At 29.6% G+C, this 22318-nt stretch overlaps 2 protein-coding genes across 2 annotated transcripts; one reads left to right on the forward strand and one right to left on the reverse strand.

Moving 5' to 3' along the window:
- The first annotated feature begins 4169 nt into the window (after positions 1-4169).
- On the forward strand, positions 4170-10384 carry LOC123886225 (altered inheritance rate of mitochondria protein 25-like). The gene is made up of 12 exons (XM_045935561.1): positions 4170-4594; positions 4686-5430; positions 6035-6121; positions 6346-6387; positions 6487-6531; positions 7296-7361; positions 7504-7560; positions 7656-7717; positions 8383-8503; positions 9595-9672; positions 9753-9859; positions 10052-10384. Exons 2-12 carry the CDS (start codon positions 5071-5073, stop codon positions 10080-10082), a joined length of 1056 nt encoding a protein of 351 aa, XP_045791517.1. The 5' UTR covers positions 4170-4594; positions 4686-5070; the 3' UTR covers positions 10083-10384.
- A 570-nt stretch (positions 10385-10954) lies between these two features.
- Positions 10955-11332, reverse strand: LOC123894252. The gene has a single exon (XM_045944201.1). The coding sequence runs from the start codon at positions 11330-11332 to the stop codon at positions 10955-10957; it is 378 nt and encodes a 125-aa protein (XP_045800157.1).
- Between the last annotated feature and the right edge of the window lie 10986 nt (positions 11333-22318).

Consider the following 22318-nt stretch of genomic DNA (forward strand, 5'->3'; position numbering starts at 1 on the left):
AACGCAACACACCTTTTTTAGTTACATCGTAAGTATATTGAGTGTCAATTTCGAAAATGATTAATGAACCATACTAGGCAAATATATAATCGTGTAACCCAAAAAAGGGGTTAAATTATCCCAAAAATGATTTCGAAAATATTGAGTTGCTCAAAAGCAAGCATTGTGATGATGTGGCATGCTTTAGAGAGCTTCTCATATCTATTTAAAATTTGTCCCACAATTTATTTTGTGTGTCCATTCATCCTCCAAAATAATTATCTATATGTTACAATAATAATGGCTCCCAATAATAATGAAAGAAAGGAAAAAAAAAAAAGATCAAATTACAAAAGAACAATGAATAGATATATGCTCTTTCATATTTTACACTACCAAACATAAAATATAAATCATGCATGCGTAAATATGATTTGCAATTTGTAAAATTTTACTTTAAATAAATAAACCAAATAAAAAAATTACTCCTCAAAAAAATTCCATGTTTGACAAAATAAATAAATAAATTTTATGAAAAAAAATACTTTAGTTATATTGTTTATTAATTAATTACTATTGTACTATTATTTAAAAAAATTAACTTTGTCACACCAACTTTTAAACTACCATTCTTTCGTATTCCTTAACTCTTATTCTTTAACTATGACAAATAAATTTATCAAACAATCCTTTAAAAGGAAGATTGAGTTGTTCACAAGGAAGCATTGTGATGATGTGACACTCTATAAGAAAAGTTTACAATCTCTATTAAAACCTTTTCATATTTTTTCATATAATAGAGTTACTCTAATAATAAATAATAAATAATAATAATAATATATTAAAAAAAAACTAACACAATTTATTATTGTTGAATTGAGACAAAATGAATTGCAAGCAATGAAATGTGGAATGGTGCATCATGTTATTGTTTTAATTGCATTGCAATATATTATTAAAATATATATTGTATGTTACAATTCCCTATTAATGCAATTGAAAACAAAGAATTCTTGGAGACACTAATATTGAATATGTTAATTTAGCTAATTATCAAACACAAGCTCTATATAAAGTTAACCCAAAAGCTAATTATCACCACCACCATATCAGGAAGTCTACCTTCTGTGTTTTAACAAAATTTAAATTTATCTATCTCATAGCAAAAACTCTATGGTTTCTTTGTCTAACATCTCCATGCGAAAAAATTATGCTTCTTCACCTTCCATATATTAAAGTTACACATTATAGTGTCTTGAATTGATTTAAAAGCTATTGTGTGCATATATATAGTTACATCATAAGTATATTGGTTTTTGTCCTTGGTAGGTGATGGTGTCTAACCTCTTAGAGTATCAGGTATGTCTACATTTGATTGATTAAGAAATTGATATACATATATGTGATAGCTGCCTATTAATATGTTTGTAAATTGGAATTTTTCTATTACTCTGAGTTTAGAACATCTCTAATCATTTTTATATTTCTTTTTTAGGTTGGATATTTTTTTAAATATCAACCGGTGTTTTGTTCGATGATTAATTAAACTTTGAGTTGAATCGATTAATATGAATATGACTATTTTTTCATGTGAAGGAGGATAACAGGATAAAACATACTTCTATTTTTGCTTATGTTGCATCCTATGAAAGTTTGTAAACCTATGAAATGACACCTCATGTGAGGTTGTGTATTTAACTCTGATGGCAATTTGTAAACCATCATTTTTTTAATTGATATAATGTTTGTAATTAGACAACTTTCTTTATTCATTTATTATTTTATTAGTCTAATGTTTTAGCTTATTTGTTTGTTATTTTCTTTTTCATTTATTATTTTATATAAGGTAAAAGATTTGTATAAAAAATTGTTGATTAATGGGAATATAATTAATTTTTTTCATGTGAATAAGTTGAAGAGGATAAAAGAGACTTCTATTTATTGATTTTGAAGTCCCTTAAAATTTATATAGATCGAGGGTATATTGATGTTGGAGGCATTCAATTAAAAGAAGACAATCCAAATAATTTAGAAATATAAATATGTGTCTCATTTTTAAATACTATATTGTCTACAATGTGTAGGTAATCTACTTGATCTCAATCAAGAGAAATATAGAAACAATAACAAAGTAGAAATTAAAATAATTTTTATTTTTTTTTGTAGTTGATACTCAAGTCATGTGGTTCTTATAATTGTAATACATGCAAGAAGTATACTCATTCAACTTGACTTAGAGGTTGTCCAAATATATAATCTTCATGCATTTATCGTATAACACTTGCCTAAATCTGGGTGGTTCAATATGAATATATATGAATTTTAATAGATGGTCCTATTTTAATCTACGCATGACATCTTATTCTTACAACCATAAAATGAATCGATGAAAAGAATTGTGCTAAAAACATGTTAGTTTAGAAATTGTGCTAAATACTTTTTCCTCCCACTTAGAATTGTACTAAAAACTTTCTAAATTAAATTAAAAAAAGACAAAAATTATTAAATAAAAATTGTTGATGCTCATTTGTCAAAATAAATTTTAGAAATTATTAAAACCGTAGATGTTAAAATATATTTACATATATTTAGAAAATATAATCACACATATATTTAAACATATTTACACACAACTAAAATTCACCAATAATTCAAAAATTATTAATTTAATTTACGTAATAATATAACTTTTTGGATAAATTAATTACATATTCTAAAAGAATGTTTACGTTACGGCTGAAAATAAAATAGTGGAATATTTATAAGAATAAGATGACATTTTTTTAAGCAAATAAGAAAATGACACATGTTAAATCTTAAATTCATCTATAAGACTTTCTTTACCTTAACCAAATAACTAAACCTAAATTCAAATATATAAAATCTTCGTCCAAAGTTATATATTGACAACAACAAATATTCAAGTTTATATAATATAATAAGAAAAATAAAATAAATGTTCAAGAAAATATTAAATAAGAGGGACAAAAACTAACAATAATTTTGAAGAGACACAAACCTCACCAAGAAAAAGAAAAACAAACCAAAAACAAAAGGACCAAGCAAAAAAAAATGTGAACCAAACGATAGACTAAAAAATTGGGAGTAATAAAGTTGGAATAAAATTTCAGCAAGTGAATAAGTGAGAATAAACTCCAAGAGAACGAGAGATGAGTAAGTAGATAAGCTATTTGAAACCTTAAATTGCATAGAACGTAGTAAGCAAATACGCTGTTTGAGACGTAATTTTCAAAAAATGATATCACGTGGAACAAATAGTCAAAGCCACCATATATGAATCATATTCTATAATCAAAACTTATTTTAACATTTCTCATGAGCAATATTGTCTACAAGTATAATTAGGTATGCCTCCAACTCTTATTGAAAATAATAAAATAAAGGATACATCAAAAATAAAAAAATAAAGTGACATTTGACTATAAAATTGCAACTCATATAAAGAAAACTAAAATCTTATATGATTACACTAATAAAATAAAAAATGATACATCCTTTCAAACTTATGAAATATTATAAGAGATCTATTACATTAAAATATGAACAAACTACGATATAAATTAATAAAAAATCTAATATTTCTAAACAACTTTTTTTTTTTACCCATATACTAATATTAAATATAATCATATTTTAAAATAATATCTATTATTTAAATATACGTGATTATAGTTATCACAATTATTATTTTTTATTTATAAAAATATTTTAATTATATATTTTAATCAAACCCGTGCAACGCACGGGGTTACCCCTAGTGATTATAAAGAAATGAATAATTTAAATGAAATCAATTAGTATAGTATAATATATTATAGTATATATAAAAAGTAAAGTTTTTTTTTTACGTCACATGTCAATTTCACGTTTATTCTCAATTTGTTTTTATTAATTTTCAACTTTTTTAAATAATTATTTAATTTGGCATTGACATGTCATAAAAAATTCCTCCAATTCAAGCTATAACTATAAATCAACGATCCGTAAAAAAAAAACTATAAATCAATGTTCATTTTATTTTTATTTCAACTTTTTCTATAATGTTGTTTAATTTAATTTTTTTTTTTTTTTTTTTTGATTGCAGAATACATTTAATCAAGACTCAAAATTACAAGGGGGTTTGTCTTTTTGGACAATATCCCTGATGCACATAGGGGTTTCGTTACACCAAGTTTTGTTGGGCTCCAAGATGGCCCAATTTGCCAAGGAGTGAGCAGCTATGTTTCCTGTGCGCCTCACCCAGCAGATAACAGATCGAGGGTTTTTGTCCAGGTATTCTCCACATCTTCGTGCAATTCGTCCCCAATAGTTTCTCGTGTATCTTCGTTTCTTCACTGATTCAACAATTGAAAGTGAATCCATCTCTATGGTGATCGGATTGACTGGGAGAGACGCAATAAAATCCAACGCTGCGTTCAATCCATGAGCTTCTCCTTCCACAATGGTTGTCGCGCCTCTAACTACCTTCGTCGCGGCTCAAATGTATAGTCCATTGATCCAATATATAAACACCCTTTCCATTCGCAAACCCTAAATCTGTTTGTTTTTGTTGCTGTCTGCCGCGCCTTACTACACTTCACAGACAGAGAAATGGGTACTTGTTCTTCTTCTTCTTTTTCTTCTTCATCTTCGATTCAAGCATATCTCAATATTGATTCAATGTGTTTGTTATTATTTGAAAACAGGTGCTTACAAGTACGTTTCTGAGCATAAATATGAGACCTTTTATTAAGTAGTAGTAATTTTTAAAAATAATTATGAGAATGTGTCAAAGAAAAGAAAGAAAGAAAAAATAGAAATTTTATTAAGTAATTTTTAAAATATTTTTGGAGGCAGTGGTACTGTCCATTCTTATTCCAATTCCAACAAATTGAGTAACTCTTGTATTGTAAGCAATTACTCCAATAGTATTTTTCCCTTTTTCTAACGAACTCCAATCCACTACTAGCCGATCATCATATAACCGCCTCCACTCACTCCAATCCACTGCAATCCACTATTTCACATGTTCATCTTCTTCTCATTCATTCTTCAACAACCTACACTGCGATTTCCGTTTCTTCTTTCGCGATGAATCGCTTAAAGGACATTTTCCGCCACATATCCAAATCCAATATCAACATGCTTCTTGATTTTCACTCAAACATTCTTCAAAACCCTAACACTATTACTCTATCTCGCCGATTTGGAACCCAACTCGATCATCAATTGAACAGAGATTTTTTCCTCAAACTTTGGGTTTCTGATGCCAAAATGCAAAACCCTAAAGGTAGTAAGAAATCGATCAAATTTCATCGTGTTGATCTTGTACCTAGATGCTTTTCTGCTGCATCAATTGATTCTGTTACAAACAAACTTAAACGGGGTATGAAGCAACCTCCTATAAGCCAATCGTTTCCAGAGTTTTCAAAATCGGAATCTCCAGAAGAGGTGAAATTTGTGTCCTTAATCTTGCTTTTACTGTATGATTGATAACATGAAAGATTTCAGGTTTTTAGGTATAGGTGTAGTTTTTAGGTTAATCACTGTGCATTATGGTGTTAATTTATTATCAGGCTATGATTAGAGTTTAATTGTTGTAGTATAATTGAAGACTGTCTTGGATTAAATTATTGCTTGTGGGGAGTATTTTTTCAGTTCAATTAGGTTTATGATTCTTGATTTGAGAAAAATCGTTATAAGCTTATGAGTGGTTATGGATAATGTAAACAAGACAGGTTATGGAAAAATTGCGATAAAGAAATGAACTTCAATATTTTCTTGTTTAGAAGTTTATCCAAATTGATTGACTGGATGCTTACAGTCATGTCGATTAAAAAGGAGGCTGCAATTGGATAGTGTTTGGAAAGAATCTTTTTACTTTGTTTTTCCTTGAAAATATGATCCGATTGAAGCTTAGGGTTTAGACATATTTTCTTCACTAAAATGCTCTTCAAAATTATTAAAAGAAGAGAGCAAGAAGACCCCAATTATAATTTTGTTCGTTTGAAATCTAACATTGAGATGTTCTGTTTCCCCTTATTGATCTTGTTAGGCCAAGGTAGCACCTCTGCTTGCCAGATCCAACTTGCTAATTACCAGAGATATTGAGTGGGCCAATCTTGTTTTGGGATTTGAACAGGTGATCCTCTTTATTTTTTGATGGCTGGTTCATTTGGTTATATCTGTCACAAAATAAACTTATTTAATAGTCTAGTTCATTTATCATTCTTATTACATATGATGGATAATTTGTATGCTGAGGCTGCGGGACATTGCTCTGGTATCTTCTAAAAATTTTATTATGCTTGACTCTTGTTCATGACTTTATGTCTAATTTTTTGACTTTGTTTCATTGTATTTTAGGAAAATCGTTATGCCATTGTAGATGCATGCTACCCACAGTCGGTCAGTGATAATCCTCATCTCTTGTTCATCTACTTATGATTTCCTTGCATAGTTCGTAATGATGATGGTTGACCTTGTTTGCTTCTTGTCATGATGCAGCCTGTAGGGTTAATTCGTGAACAGAGCAACTTCATTGCCAGACAGGTATTCAATAATTTTATCTTCACTACCTTTGATTTCTTATTTTATACAATTTCTGTCCAGATTGCAAGTGTTTGTGTATATTGCACTATGACTTCCTCTGTTTTGAGAAACAGAGTAGGTAACCCAGTTCTGAGACATAAATTGCTTACCAAGACTCTCGATACAAGTTCCTATCAGATGCATAGAGATTTATCTCTCCACTGCTTTAGGAACAACATATGAATCAGGTTCCGGAAAAATGAGCTAGGGATTACTAACTCCGTTTCTTTGGGGGATAGATAGAGAAGATGACAAACAATAACTTTAGAGTTTTTATTTTATTTCTTTCTCTAACCAGAGTTTCAAGGTGTCAATGAGGGGAGGCAAGTGTTTTTGCAGAACTTAGAAGGGGTGTGTATGATATTTGAATAAACTTAAGGGGGGGTGAGTGAAATTTGCCCGTAATATAATATCCCAAAGTAAAAAATCTCTTTACAACACAGTTATTAACACAGATTCTTAACCAGTTAGTCTAAAGACGTAAAGAAATCTACAGGTTGGATAATAGCAGTTCAGATTTGGGCACTTTGTGCAATGACCAAGACCTGATGATGTATGTAATTCAGTGGTGAATTCAACGATGGGTTCATGACATATGCTATATATCTTGGTTTGCAAATATTGATTTGATCTTTTTTCCTTTTTCTCTACTATTCATTTCTGTATTATGAATTTTGTTTAAATGTTAATTTTATTTCATTCCATTCCATCATTTCTTGCTGTAGTTGCTTCGTCTGAGGAGGCCTTTTGTTGCACTCATTACTGATGCTTTGGGGAATGAGCTCTTTAGGGTGAGAAAAATATATATTTTGTACTTATTTTTTACTACATGTGTAAATTTATTAGGATTCACACTAGTGTCATAAGTAAAGCATCTGTCTTTAATTAATTTTTCCTTTGGCTTGAGTGAAGAATTTGCTTTTCTATTGTTAGGTCCGTAGACCCTTTTGGTGGATAACAAGCTCAATTTTTGCGGAAATTGATGGTAAGGTATGTCATTTTTGTTAATGCTGTACATCTTTGTTGCATCATCAAGTTTTTTTATGAGAAATTTGGCTGTTAATTATGTCAAATCCTCTCTTCAGGAAGTTGGAGTAGTTCACAGGCGGTGGCATCTCTGGAAAAGAATCTATGATTTGTACCTCGGGTAATATCAAGTAAATATGTTTTGAGTTGTGGCTATTTTGATTAATTACGGATATGATATGTTTTTACTCTTTTCTTTTTATTTGAGTCCCTATTTATTTATTTATTTTGTATTTTGAACTGGTCTTTAGTCCTTTTGCTTTAGTCTCTAATATACTTATATTTCTGTTTTAGCTCCATGGTACTTGGTTTATGTTGAATTAGTCGCTGCATGAAAACGCAAGTATATATTATGGGAACTGAAACAAAATAGTAAAGACTAAGGATTTATAAATGAAAAGAGAAAAAAAAAAAAGAAAAGGAAAAGAGCCAGTTTGAAACCAAAAAACTCTAGAGATTATAACGAGAAAAAAAAAAAGAATATATTACACAGATCAATAACATATTTAAGCCATTAATTGCAAATATTATACTTGCCCTTTTTTCTCTCTTAGACCTAAATATTATATTTTGAAAAAGTTAATTTGTGTTCAAACCAACATCTTATTTTTAGTGTACTATCTTTGCCACATTAAAACTCTTATAGTTGTTCGGTAAATGTTTTCTTGAATAGATGATTCTATTTGCTCCTTATTTTATTGGTTTTATTTGGATTACTTTTACTTAAAAGGTTAAATAAATTTGTCTTCTGCATGAAATGCAAGTCTCATAGACTATGATTTGCAGGAATGAGCAGTTTGCGGTGGTTGAGAATCCTGGCTTTTGGAATTGGACATTCACCTTGAAAGATTTTGATGGTGAGGTGCTTGCTCAAATAGATCGTGATTGGAGGGGTTTTGGCTTTGAGGTTGGATTTTGCATTCACTTTTCTTTTTATAATTTTTTTTTTTTGCCATTGTTATCTTTGTTCAACATTTTTGCCAGTTGTTCTTTACTGTTATTCTCTTTTGGAATTATCACTTTTTTATAAACATACAAGTAAAATTTCCTTTTCAAAATCCGCATTGCATGATCGGGATTTCCATTGTTAAATTAACTCGTAATTAACAGTGTGTCAGGATAAACGGATATTACTACTTAAATGTCTCCTGGGGGATTGATCTAATAAATTGTTCTTATTAGGATTCAAGGCTTGGTTTATATTATTTCAGAAAGATATGTACCATTGCTCTTATGATATGGGGGATAAAAAGAGAAACAGGGTAGCCATTCATTGGATGAGTGATGGTAGTATCTGGAATCTTGTTTGAAAATGTAAATATGGATTGGGTTGCGCATGTTTGGCAAATTTGTTCAACATTGTTTTTGCATTAAAACCATGTTTTGTTATCCAAACACAACAGCTACAAAATGTTACTTTTGTTGTGAAGAAAAATTCCATTTGATATACTTGGGCAAAAATTTCTGCATAATTTAATATTTTACATCTTAAAGTGATTTTTATCAATACTATCCAAACAATATTCATAATGTTAAAATACTTTTCAAACATAATTAATATTTAATATACTCAAACACACTTTTGAGTAAAATCAATTTGCAAAATTAAGTTCATTGAAAATCAATTTTACAAACTCTAATCTCAAGTACACACATAAACAACTCTGATTAGGTATAGCATCCAGGAGTTAGGACTTGTTTTGAGGCAGGGTTTACCCCATATAAAGGGAATTTCAAAACATTAAAGGGTTAGTTCAGATTTTACTTAAAATAAGTTCTGCTATATGCCCTGGCTTTCAAGTTAATAGTTAAAGACCACCCCTCAATTGCTATATGCCCTGCTATATGCCTTAGTCCTATCACTGTACTAGTCTAACAGTTGTTGCCGAGTCATTTAACTGAACAGAAAGATTTCATGTTCAATTTTTCAGACTTTTTATCTTGTGTATTGAAGTTCAAACTTGCGTAATGATATACATAATTTTCCTGAATGTGCAGATTCTAACTGATGCTGGTCAGTATGTGATTCGATTTGGAAGTTCTGACCCCGGCTCCAAGATTGGCCTTGCTAATGCGGTCAGAATCCCTTATATTTTAGAAGAAGAAAACAACTCTGCAAATTTCCGTAACTAATTGATAGGTTGCTCTTTCTGCAGATTCAAGACCTTGGTGTCAGTCGCCCACTTACCCTCGCGGAGAGAGCCGTTACGGTAGCTCTTGCAATATCACTTGATAATGACTACTTCTCAAGACATGGAGGCTGGTAAGTTTTAGCATGGCACTGTTTTATTGCTATATAAATAGAGTCTCGAGTAAATTTTGAAATAGGACTATGTGTACTTTCTTTTTTGCCTATTTTATAGTCCGCTTCTCTTGTTCTGACTTTGCCAATAGTCAAAAAGTTGGAATTGGTATTGATCTTCTTTTTTCCTTAATTTTTTTTTTGGGTTGCTAGGGGATTACCCTTCTTGGAGGTTGGCGAGTAAATTTGATTTGACAGACAGTATCATCTGGTTTTCTACTGGCACTGTAATCCCTGAGGGGCCATTCTTTACCAAGTAGTTTTTAAATTGGTGTTCTAAGACAACACCAAGGATGACTCCATTCACATACACATGATAGGTGATATACTAAGGTTTATTTGTTAATGTAACAAAATGAGGATTTTAATTTTTTTTTTTTTTTTGTGAATGAGGGTTTAACTCTGATATTTACTTTTGTTTGTTGATTTCTTTTGCTGGATGGCAAGGTGATGAGATAATCCTGATTATTGCTTTGTTAGTTGGTTAAAAGTTGACTAAAATGCCTTATTAATCCTTGTAATTTCAACCCGTTTTCATTTTGGTCCATAAATTAACACAGCTTCTAGGACCTTTGACCTTGGAAGATGGTACTGGATTCAGTATTAAAGTAAGAAAAATGTTAACAAGTACACTTGGGATATTACTTAAGGAAATAAAAGAAGTAATTTTTGCATAAAACCAATTATGTTCGGATTCTGCAAACTGAAATGGTCACGAAAATCACAGGTTTGGATCCTGCGAACCGAAATGGTCACGAAAATCACAGGTTTGGATCCTGCGAACCGAAATGGTCACTAAAATTACAGGTTTGGAGTGTACAGTCCAAAATCAAGTTTTCTGCAGAAATTTTTTACGGTTTTACAGGCCAACATTATGCATGTTCGGAATTTGTTCCTTTGCACTAAATTAAAAGTTAAAAATAACCATTGTCGTTACATACGATAACTTCAAACATAATCAAATAAATCACAACTTCAAACTCTAAAACGTAAATTACAACTTCAAGCTTAAAAACAATTCAAGCAAAATGAGTTCGTCTTCATTTGGCTCCATCTTCATTTGTCTCTCACAACTACAGGATCATCTTCATTTGTTTCCATCTTCATGTCACCTTTTTCATTCTTCATAAGTTCGTCAAACTCAACCATCCGGTCCATAAATGTATCCTCCCAAGTCTCAGCCTCTGGCGCCCTATGATTTTTCCATTCCTTACAAGTTGGAGGCAGTGGACACCCAACCTTCAATTTAACATACACAAAATGGTTTGGAACCATACCAACACACACAATGCGTGCAGATGGATCCAACGGTGGACGACCGCGCAGTGGAAAATAGGTTTCACAATAACCAATCTCGTGTTTAGTTAATAAAACTACAACGCGGTTGTAGGCCGTTGCAAGGATATGCCCCATATTTGATTTCACAATCACCATAGTAAATCCAGCTTTTATAGCTCTTTTTTGCACCATTCGATCATCTCATCTCGGACCTTATACTTTTCACACTTAAAAAAATAATTGGCAGTGTTAACCAAAATATTTGCGGGTTCAACTACATTAGGTTGTGCAATGTCGGGTTCATCGATGTTTGGTTTCATTTCAAACGGAGGTTCGGCCATCACAAACCCTACCTATCACAATAAATTTCAAAATTTTAAAAAGCTGTCCAGTTTGGCATGTGGGATCGGAAATGGGTTCGGATTGTATGAGCCAAACGCGACTGCGATCATCAAACCATGAAAATTGAAAAAATTAACGATTTAAAGTGCTTATTACCTCTTGTAGGACTCCGATTGAGTATTGCGCCCCTCTTTGAGTGAATAAACGTTGCTTTCAAGTCTCTGATACGCCAAAAAAATTGACCTAGCTCCAAAGCTCCCAATTGAGTGTCCAAGTGGTTATGAAAGTGCAACTTCTGAAATATAGGCTATATAGACTCTATTCGGATCCTACACACCGAATATGAGCGTTTCCGGTTGGTAGAATCCGAAATGATGCAAAATTTTAAAAATCAAAGCATTTCGGATTGTACAGTCCAAAATCAAGTTTTCCTGGGCAAATCATCAACGATGTACAAGTCAGGCATAGCCAGCCAATGGCTTGTTTAAACTGGTTTCGGATTGTATGGTCCATATCAAACAAGTTTCGGCTTCCATACTCCAAAACCGTTAAAAATAAGGACGTTCGGATTGTACAGTCCAAACCCAGGTTTTCCTGGGCAAAACATCACGTACAAGGCAAACATAACCAGCCAATTGCTTGTTTAAACTGATTTCGGATTGTATGGACCATAACAAACAAATTTCGGATTCTAGAGTCCAAACGCATTTATAGGGTCAAAATGGTCACTTTGGGGGGCCTTGGAGGAAACAATGGGGGGGGGGGGGGAAAGCAATTTTCAAAATCGGAATGCATTTTAACTTCAATGCCAACCATTTCATGTAAATATTGTCAATGAGGCCTAATAAATAATGCTCTCATTTGTGCTCAGGTATGTGATATAATTGAAGATTTTGTCACATCTCAACAAGAGAAGATGTTATAGATATTGAGAAATACGGTGATGTTGTGAAGGTTGAAGATGATAGTAGTGTGGCTGACATAGTAGATCTAACACAATTAGTTAAATTGTATATCATTTTTTTTTACTAATAATCACTTTTTGATATTTTGATGTAAAATGGTTAGTGTATATGACCAATGTCAATAGGCGGGGATGATGCATTTTTTTCCTACATTCTGGTCTGGATATGGTTCACACTCTAAAATGTGAATTAGAATAGGAATATTTTACCAACATAGTGTGACACAAGTGGTGGATATTTGGGTCCCTTAACTATTTGGTCCTGGGTTTGATCCCCGGTCGGTGCGTATGGAGAAACATTTGTTGGAGAGGTCAAACCCCTTAAATGGATCACAGTTACCTCGAGTGGATTAGTCTCCGCAGTTGCGCGTGGAGGATACCTTTGGTTTTTTAAAAAAAGAATAGGAATATTTTTATTATTTTCATTACAACTAAAACAAAATTAAGTTCATTTTTTTTATTAAAACATTAGACACAAAAATTACATCAATTTAAATATTACATCCAAAATCTCAATTGCTAATTAAATAAATTAAACAGCCTCCTCTTGTGATTTTTTGTCCCCGAAGTGAAGATTGACTGTTTAGTCGAAATTTTCAACAAGGTACACGAAACTCCAAATGCCTAGATCCATCTTCAAGCATGGACCAAAAAGTTTTGCAGGGTCGTCAGGTTTTTGGCTTCGGTCGTACCGACAACATTAGATCAACTATCATATTTTAACGATTCATCATTGAACCCTTCGGCTAATCATATTGTGCCCAATTAGGACACAAAAATTTCATCGTTGAATAACATACCGCACCCAACCATGGTGACTAAACAATATCGGTATGCGATATGATTAGCCGACGAAGGACTAAACAACCATTACACGCGAAATAGCAAAAACTAAACAAACTAACATTACTGAATAAAGAAAAAGAAACAAAAGAAGAGAAACACAGGTGTGAGACCTCAAATAACTGAAGGCCTTCTTTTATATAGCAAATTTGGTCGCACAGGTGGCCAATTAAAATTGACCACTTGATAGACCTTTGACTAGTGAAGGAGAATTGACCACCGATTATTCTGCTACTCGGGTAGCGGCCTGTCACGACCCAACACGAATCGTGACCGGCGCACGAACTAATACAAGTCCGGCAAGCCTAATGACCGAATTTAACAATAAATATAAGATTTCCAAAATGACCATTTACTTCAAAAATAAAATTTACTAAAATTTCGACAAAATCACATGTATTTTCAATATTTCCAAATCAAAATAAACCCTGTTTGCAGCATATACATCACTAGTCAAAGTTTCAACATTTACGTTCTTAACTTTATACATCCCAAAATGAAATATTCCTAGACTCAAAATAGCTGCAGATATTCGATCAAACCAAAAGATATATATACAAATTTGCCTTCCATAAAGGAGGCCTACCAAAAGAGTGAGACTGATGAAGATTTGAATGAGCTAACAACTTGCTACTCAGCTGACTGGAAATATGAAAAAATGTAAGAAGAAGGGGTAAGTCACAAAGACTTAGTGAGAGATAACAACCACTACCAACTAGATGGGAAACACACAAAGGCACGAGCATTTGATTTTTAGAAGCTTGTAACAATTATTGTATAGTAGTAACCATGTAATATAAATAATATTTGATTCAATTCGTTATAGTTTAAAAATTGAAATAAGAAAAAAATATAGAAATTTAATCAAATAAAATAATTCGTTACGAAAGAATCGAGGGACGGCTCCATCTCGTTTCTAAGAAAATAAACCCCGTGCCATTCCGACACTCGAGCACAAAACAGGCACGATCTCAGCAAACTATGTCGTTATAACGACGATACTCGAACTAATAACCTTCGAACCCTAATTAACCTATCCACAACCCATGGTCTTTCAATCGAAGAACCTAAAAATCATTCCTTAGCTCAACAAACAAACTTCGGAATCGAAATCTACGCGAAAAACTAAGCAAAATAGGTTCCGGGTGCAAAAATCCCTAAAAAGTCAACAAAAGTCAACCCTCACAAACCAAGCCTGCGCGCGTTGCGCCAGGACCAGAACCTACAGGATTATGGGTCTTACAAGTAACTCTATTATATGAAATATGAAAAGGTTTTAATAGAGATTATAAACTTTTCTTATAGAGTGTCACATCATCACAATGCATGCTTGTGAGCAACTCAACAACTAAAGTATTTTTTTTTCATAAAATTTATTTTGTCAAGCATGAAATTTTTTTGAGGAGTAATTTTTTTATTTGGTTTATTTATTTAAAGTAAATTTTTGCAAATTGCAAATCATATTTACACATGCATGATTTATATTTTATGTTTGGTAGTGTAAAATATGAAAGAGCATATATCTATTCATTGTTCTTTTTGTAATTTGTCTTTTTTTTTTATTTTCTTTCTTTCATTATTATTGGGAGCCATTATTATTGTAACATATAGATAATTTCATTTTAGTTAGTTGGTCCCTTGTAAGAAGTTATATAGTGATAATTTGATATATTGATAATTAAAATAAAAATGATTTAATTAAAGATAATTAAAATTAAAATGATTTAATTAAAGGAGATGATGAAAAGGTTATATAGTGATAATTTGATATATTGATAATTAAAATTAAAATGATTTAATTAAAGATAATTAAAATTAAAATGATTTAATTAAAGGAAATGATGAAAATGTTTTTTAATAGAGATTGTAAACTTTTCTTATAGAGTGCCACATCATCAAAATACTTGATTGTGAGCAACTCAACATTCCTTTTACTTGTAAAAGATTTTAAGGCACTTCAAAATCAATAAAAAGAAGTCTCTTTTATCCTCTTCAACTTATTTACATGAAAAAAATTAATTATATTCCCATTAATCAACAATTTTTTATACAAATCTTTTACCTTATATAAAATAATAAATGAAAAAGAAAATAGGAAACAAATAAGCTAAAATATTAGACTAATAAAATAATAAATGAAAAAGAAAAGTTGTCTAATTACAAACATTATATCAATTAAAAAAAATGATGGTTTACAAACTGCCATTAGAGTTAAATACACATCCTTACATGAGGTGCCATTTCATAGGCTTTATAAGGAGCAATGATGCAACGTAAGCAAAAATAGAAGTATGTTTTATCCTGTTCTCCTCCTTCACATGAAAAAATAGTCATATTCATATTAATCGATTCAACTCAAAGTTTAATTAATCATCGAACAAAACACCGGTTGATATTTTAAAAAATATCCAACCTAAAAAAGAAATATAAAAAATGATTAGAGATGTTCCAAACTCAGATTAATAGAAAAATTTCAATTTACAAACATATTAATATGCAACTATCACATATATGTATATCAATTTCTTAATCAATCACATGTAGACATACCTGATATTCTAAGAGGTTAGACACCATCACCTACCAAGGACAAAAACCAATATACTTACGATGTAACTATATATATGCACACAATAGCTTTTAAATCAATTCAAGACACTATAATGTGTAACTATAACATATGGAAGGTGAAGATGCATAACTTTTTCTCATGGAGATGTTAGACAAAGAAACCATAGAGTTTTTGCCATGAGATAGACAAATTAAAATTTTGTTAAAACATAGAAGGTAGACTTCCTGATATGGTGGTGGTGATAATTAGCTTTTGGGTTAACTTTATATAGAGCTTGTGTTTGATAATTAGCTAAATTTACATATTCAATATTAGTGTCTACAAGAATTCTTTGTTTTCAATTGCATTAATAGGGAATTGTAACATACAATATATATTTTAATTTATTATTATTATTAGAGTAACTCTATTATATGAAATATGAAAAGGTTTTAATAGAGATTATAAACTTTTCTTATAGAGTGTCACATCATCACAATGCATGTTTGTGAGCAACTCAACAACTAAAGTATTTTTTTTTCATAAAATTTATTTTGTCAAGCATGAAAGTTTTTTGAGGAGTAATTTTTTTATTTGGTTTATTTATTTAAAGTAAATTTTTGCAAATTGCAAATCATATTTACACATGAATGATTTATATTTTATGTTTGGTAGTGTAAAATATGAAAGAGCATATATCTATTCATTGTTCTTTTTGTAATTTGTCTTTTTTTTTTTTTTCTTTCTTTCATTATTATTGGGAGCCATTATTATTGTAACATATAGATAATTTCATTTTAGTTAGTTGGTCCCTTGTAAGAAGTTATATAGTGATAATTTGATATATTGATAATTAAAATAAAAATGATTTAATTAAAGATAATTAAAATTAAAATGATTTAATTAAAGGAGATGATGAAAAGGTTATATAGTGATAATTTGATATATTGATAATTAAAATTAAAATGATTTAATTAAAGATAATTAAAATTAAAATGATTTAATTAAAGGAAATGATGAAAATGTTTTTTAATAGAGATTGTAAACTTTTCTTATAGAGTGCCATATCATCAAAATACTTGATTGTGAGCAACTCAACATTCCTTTTACTTGTAAAAGATTTTAAGGCACTTCAAAATCAATAAAAAGAAGTCTCTTTTATCCTCTTCAACTTATTTACATGAAAAAAATTAATTATATTCCCATTAATCAACAATTTTTTATACAAATCTTTTACCTTATATAAAATAATAAATGAAAAAGAAAATAGGAAACAAATAAGCTAAAACATTAGACTAATAAAATAATAAATGAAAAAGAAAAGTTGTCTAATTACAAACATTATATCAATTAAAAAAAATGATGGTTTACAAACTGCCATTAGAGTTAAATACACATCCTTACATGAGGTGCCATTTCATAGGCTTTATAAGGAGCAATGATGCAACGTAAGCAAAAATAGAAGTATGTTTTATCCTGTTCTTCTCCTTCACATGAAAAAATAGTCATATTCATATTAATCGATTCAACTCAAAGTTTAATTAATCATCGAACAAAACACCGGTTGATATTTTAAAAAATATCCAACCTAAAAAAGAAATATAAAAAATGATTAGAGATGTTCCAAACTCAGATTAATAGAAAAATTTCAATTTACAAACATATTAATATGCAACTATCACATATATGTATATCAATTTCTTAATCAATCACATGTAGACATACCTGATATTCTAAGAGGTTAGACACCATCACCTACCAAGGACAAAAACCAATATACTTACGATGTAACTATATATATGCACACAATAGCTTTTAAATCAATTCAAGACACTATAATGTGTAACTATAACATATGGAAGGTGAAGATGCATAACTTTTTCTCATGGAGATGTTAGACAAAGAAACCATAGAGTTTTTGCCATGAGATAGACAAATTAAAATTTTGTTAAAACATAGAAGGTAGACTTCCTGATATGGTGGTGGTGATAATTAGCTTTTGGGTTAACTTTATATAGAGTTTGTGTTTGATAATTAGCTAAATTTACATATTCAATATTAGTGTCTCCAAGAATTCTTTGTTTTCAATTGCATTAATAGGGAATTGTAACATACAATATATATTTTAATAATATATTATTATTAGAGTAACTCTATTATATGAAATATGAAAAGGTTTTAATAGAGATTATAAACTTTTCTTATAGAGTGTCACATCATCACAATGCATGCTTGTGAGCAACTCAACAACTAAAGTATTTTTTTTTCATAAAATTTATTTTGTCAAGCATGAAATTTTTTTGAGGAGTAATTTTTTTATTTGGTTTATTTAAAGTAAATTTTTGCAAATTGCAAATCATATTTACACATGCATGATTTATATTTTATGTTTGGTAGTGTAAAATATGAAAGAGCATATATCTATTCATTGTTCTTTTTGTAATTTGTCTTTTTTTTTTCTTTTCTTTCTTTCATTATTATTGGGAGCCATTATTATTGTAACATATAGATAATTACTTTGGAGGATGAATGGACACACAAAATAAATTGTGAGACAAATTTTAAATAGATATAAGAAGTTCTCTAAAGTATGACACATCATCACAATGAAAGCCTATGAGCAATTCAACCTTCCTTTTACTAGTTAACACATTTTTGTTAACACATTTTTGTAACAAAAATCATTTTCGAAATTGACTTCTATTTTTAATAAAACTTTATATATGCCAAAAATGTTGAGTTGCTCATAAGCAAGCATTGTGATGATGTGACACTCTATAAGAAAAGTTTACAATCTCTATTAAAACATTTTCATCATCTCTTTTTTAAATCATTTTAATTATCAAATTATCACTATATACAATTATCGTAAAAAAAAAAAAAAAACTTCTTACAAAATTATGGTTACCAAATCCAAAAGTAATTTCTTTGCTTCACTAATAAAAAAATTATACTACTTTTTTAAAAAGATTGTACTAATGCAAAATCTAAATTAATAATTTGACATTTAACAATTTTTATTAATTTCTTATTATCCTATTATTTTTTAAAATAATTTTAATGAGTGTTTTGCATAGTAGTTAATATTAGAGATAAATAAAAGTAAATTCTTTTATTTGTTGAATTATTTTATATTTATTTATTGTTTGAAATTATAATATTTTATAAATTTATTTCCAACTAATTTATTTATTCACTTTTCTGATTATTTTTTATCTTTTCAAGTTATAATTACTAAAAAAATTATTATTATAGAGCAGACTAATGGATCGAAATTTATTTGTTGATTATAATTCATACTTCAAATCAATGATTCATTTTTGTTATTTTTTTTGTTGACAATCAATGGTCTATAACATCTTTTGTCTTTGCATTTCCCTCATCTACTTTATTATGTAACTCTCAATTAATTAATAGTATTTGTAACCACAATTTAGTGTCTTTGTCCAATTATCTCCAAAGCATATTGTGTGCATCCTTTTGTTTCCTTCACCTACTAATATTAATCTTTTATCTTTTATCTTTTACTAGTAAAAGGAAGGTTGAGTTGCTCATAAGCAAGCATTGTGATGATGTGGCACTCTAAAAAATAGTTCCTAATCTCTATTAAAATCTTAATATTGTCTCTTTTAATTTATTAAATTAAATTTTTTTAAAAAAAACTAATGCATTATTTAGCATCATCATAATTGTATGCATCCTTTAACATTCCTCCAAATATAACTTACAAAGTAGAAAAGTTTAGTGACTTTCACTCTCTCACACTCTTTATAACCACCACCTCACATTCATTTTCTACTCATTCCTAAATCTTAACATTTGACAATTTCACTCAATCTTTGAGTTTATTTCTACATGGTGCTATATATACTAATGTTTAGTTTTTGTTATCCTACAATATTCATATGTACTAATGTTTAGTTTTTGTTCTTCATTTGTAGCTTGGAAGAAATAATTTTTCACTGTAGATAGAATGCTAATGGATGAAAAGGTCGGTATTCTCAATTACTCTTATCAAATTATTGTCATTTAAATCTTTAATTTTTTTTTTATCATAACAATGGTTGTAAGTAAACAATCTTATTTTTCTCATTTATTTACTGATATTGGTTGTTCTTTTGTTATCAAGAACATAGAACCAATGATAATTTTTAAGAGGCTTCATTCCATGTAAGATGACAAAATATATTCCTTTCTCAAATTGTATCTAATAAAGAGTCAACTAATATTATGGAGCAAGAAAGTTGTGGAAGATTTAGAGGATTGAGATATATGATGTTTGAAGAATTTTCCAATAGTTAGATAATAAATTTATAGCATCAATATGTTTGGTGCAAGTGATTCATTTTTTTTTATAATTTTCATCTATGTTTTGAAGGAATTCACTTTCAATTCTAAATTTTAGTTCATTTAAAAAAAGAAAAGAATGTTATAACCACTATTATAACATGGGTCCATAGCCTTTATAACTAAATGTGAGTATATGTTTATACTCACGTTTTTCCTCTACATTCATAGACGGTTAGATAAATTATGCAAGCATTGTGGTGAAGTTCAAATCTTCTAATTTCAGGGATACTTTAAACTTATATATTCAGACTAAATTATGTAAGCATTGTGTGAATTGTGATAATGATAATGACTTTGACATGATATTTAGCTTGCATTACTTATGACAATGTGACACTTCTAAAAAAAAATCCTAATACTCATTTGTAACTTCTCCCCTTTCTTATTCATTCTATTTAATTAATGATGACTAAAAGTAATGAATATTGAAAGGTTTAGTTTTTATTCATGGGACCTTTCATTTTCATATTGAGTTTTAATTGCATGTCATATACAACCAGTTTACGTATTTAATTGTAAATTACAATTCTATCATGCATGCATTTACTTGAAAAAAAATTATACCTACAACAAAATAATAATAATTTAGAATTTTAAAATTTTGCATATAATAAAAATATTATAATTTCACACCACTAATAATATTAACTTAGGACAACTTTCAAGTTACAAAAACTATCATCTATTTTTAATTTTGTTAAAATAGATAGTCATAATTATTTAACAATTGCTTATAATAAACGAAAAATATGATTGAAACATATATGTAGGACTTTGAGAATATGATTTAAGAGTATTTACGGCCCAAAATAAATATAGAGAGATATTTATAAGAATAATATAACATTTTTAAGCAAATAATAAGATGAGATGTTAAATTCTTCTAAAATAAACTTTCTTTTTCGGGTGTCGGGTCTCGAACCAAGTTCCTCTAGGTTGAAGATTAACTCCTCAACCAAGTGACCTCTCGGGAGACATGCAAAATAAACTTTCTTTACCTGAGCCAAATAACTGAACCTAAATTCAAATATATGAAATCATCATCCAAACTTATATATTGGCAACAAAAAGTATTTAAGGTTTATATATAGGCTAAATTGCAGTTTTGGCCCCCCACGTTTCATAATTGTGCGATTTTGGCCCCCCAAGTTTCAAATGAGCGATTTTGGCCCGCCCACGTTTGCCCCCTTTTGCATTTCTTGGTCCCCCTTGACTATTTTGACCAAAAACCTGCTGACATGGAATATTTTTGACACGTGTCTTAATTGTATTGGCCAACCAAAATTATAAGAAAATTTAAGGAAAGGTCACGTGACTCTTTTTATGTTGGGATTAATTTTTTTTTTTTACAAATTGTAAAAAACAACAATTAAAAGTCTTAATTTAACAATCAGATGTTAGTGCCTCTGTTGGTAGTCTTAAATCGCAATTTTGGTTAGAAAACTCTAACATCTGATTGCTAAAATTAAGGCTTTTTATTGTTGATTTTTACAAATTTTTTTTAAAAAATAAATAATTAACCCCAACAAAAAAAGAGTCACGTGACCTTTCCTTAAATTTTTTTTTTTAAAAAAAAATAATAAATTTTGGTTGGCCAATACAATTAAGACACGTGTCAAAAGTATTCGATGTCAGCAGGTTTTTGGTCAAAATAGTCAGGGGGACCAAGAAATGCAAAAGGGGGCAAACGTGGGGGACCAAATCGCTCATTTGAAATTTGGGGGGCCAAAATCGCACAATTATAAAACGTGGGGGGCCAAAACTACAATTTAGCCTTATATATATTATAACAAAAATACACTAAATATTCAAGCAAATATTATTAAATAAGAGACACAAAAACTAAAAATAAATTTGTAGGGTCACAAACTTTACCATAAAAAAGAAAAAACAAACCAAAACAAAAAAAGACTAAGAAAAAAAATGTAAACTAAACAATATTCTAAAAAAATTGGGACTAATAAAGTCGGGATAAAATTTCACCAAATGAATATGTGAGGAGAAACTTCAAAAGACCAAAAGAGAAGTAAGTAGAAAAGCTATTTGGTGCCTTAAATTGCATATAAGGGAGTAAACGGCCGGTTAAGTTATT

This window comes from Trifolium pratense, linkage group LG1 (assembly GCF_020283565.1).
Source record: "Trifolium pratense cultivar HEN17-A07 linkage group LG1, ARS_RC_1.1, whole genome shotgun sequence".
In the NCBI taxonomy this organism is placed as follows: domain Eukaryota; kingdom Viridiplantae; phylum Streptophyta; class Magnoliopsida; order Fabales; family Fabaceae; genus Trifolium; species Trifolium pratense.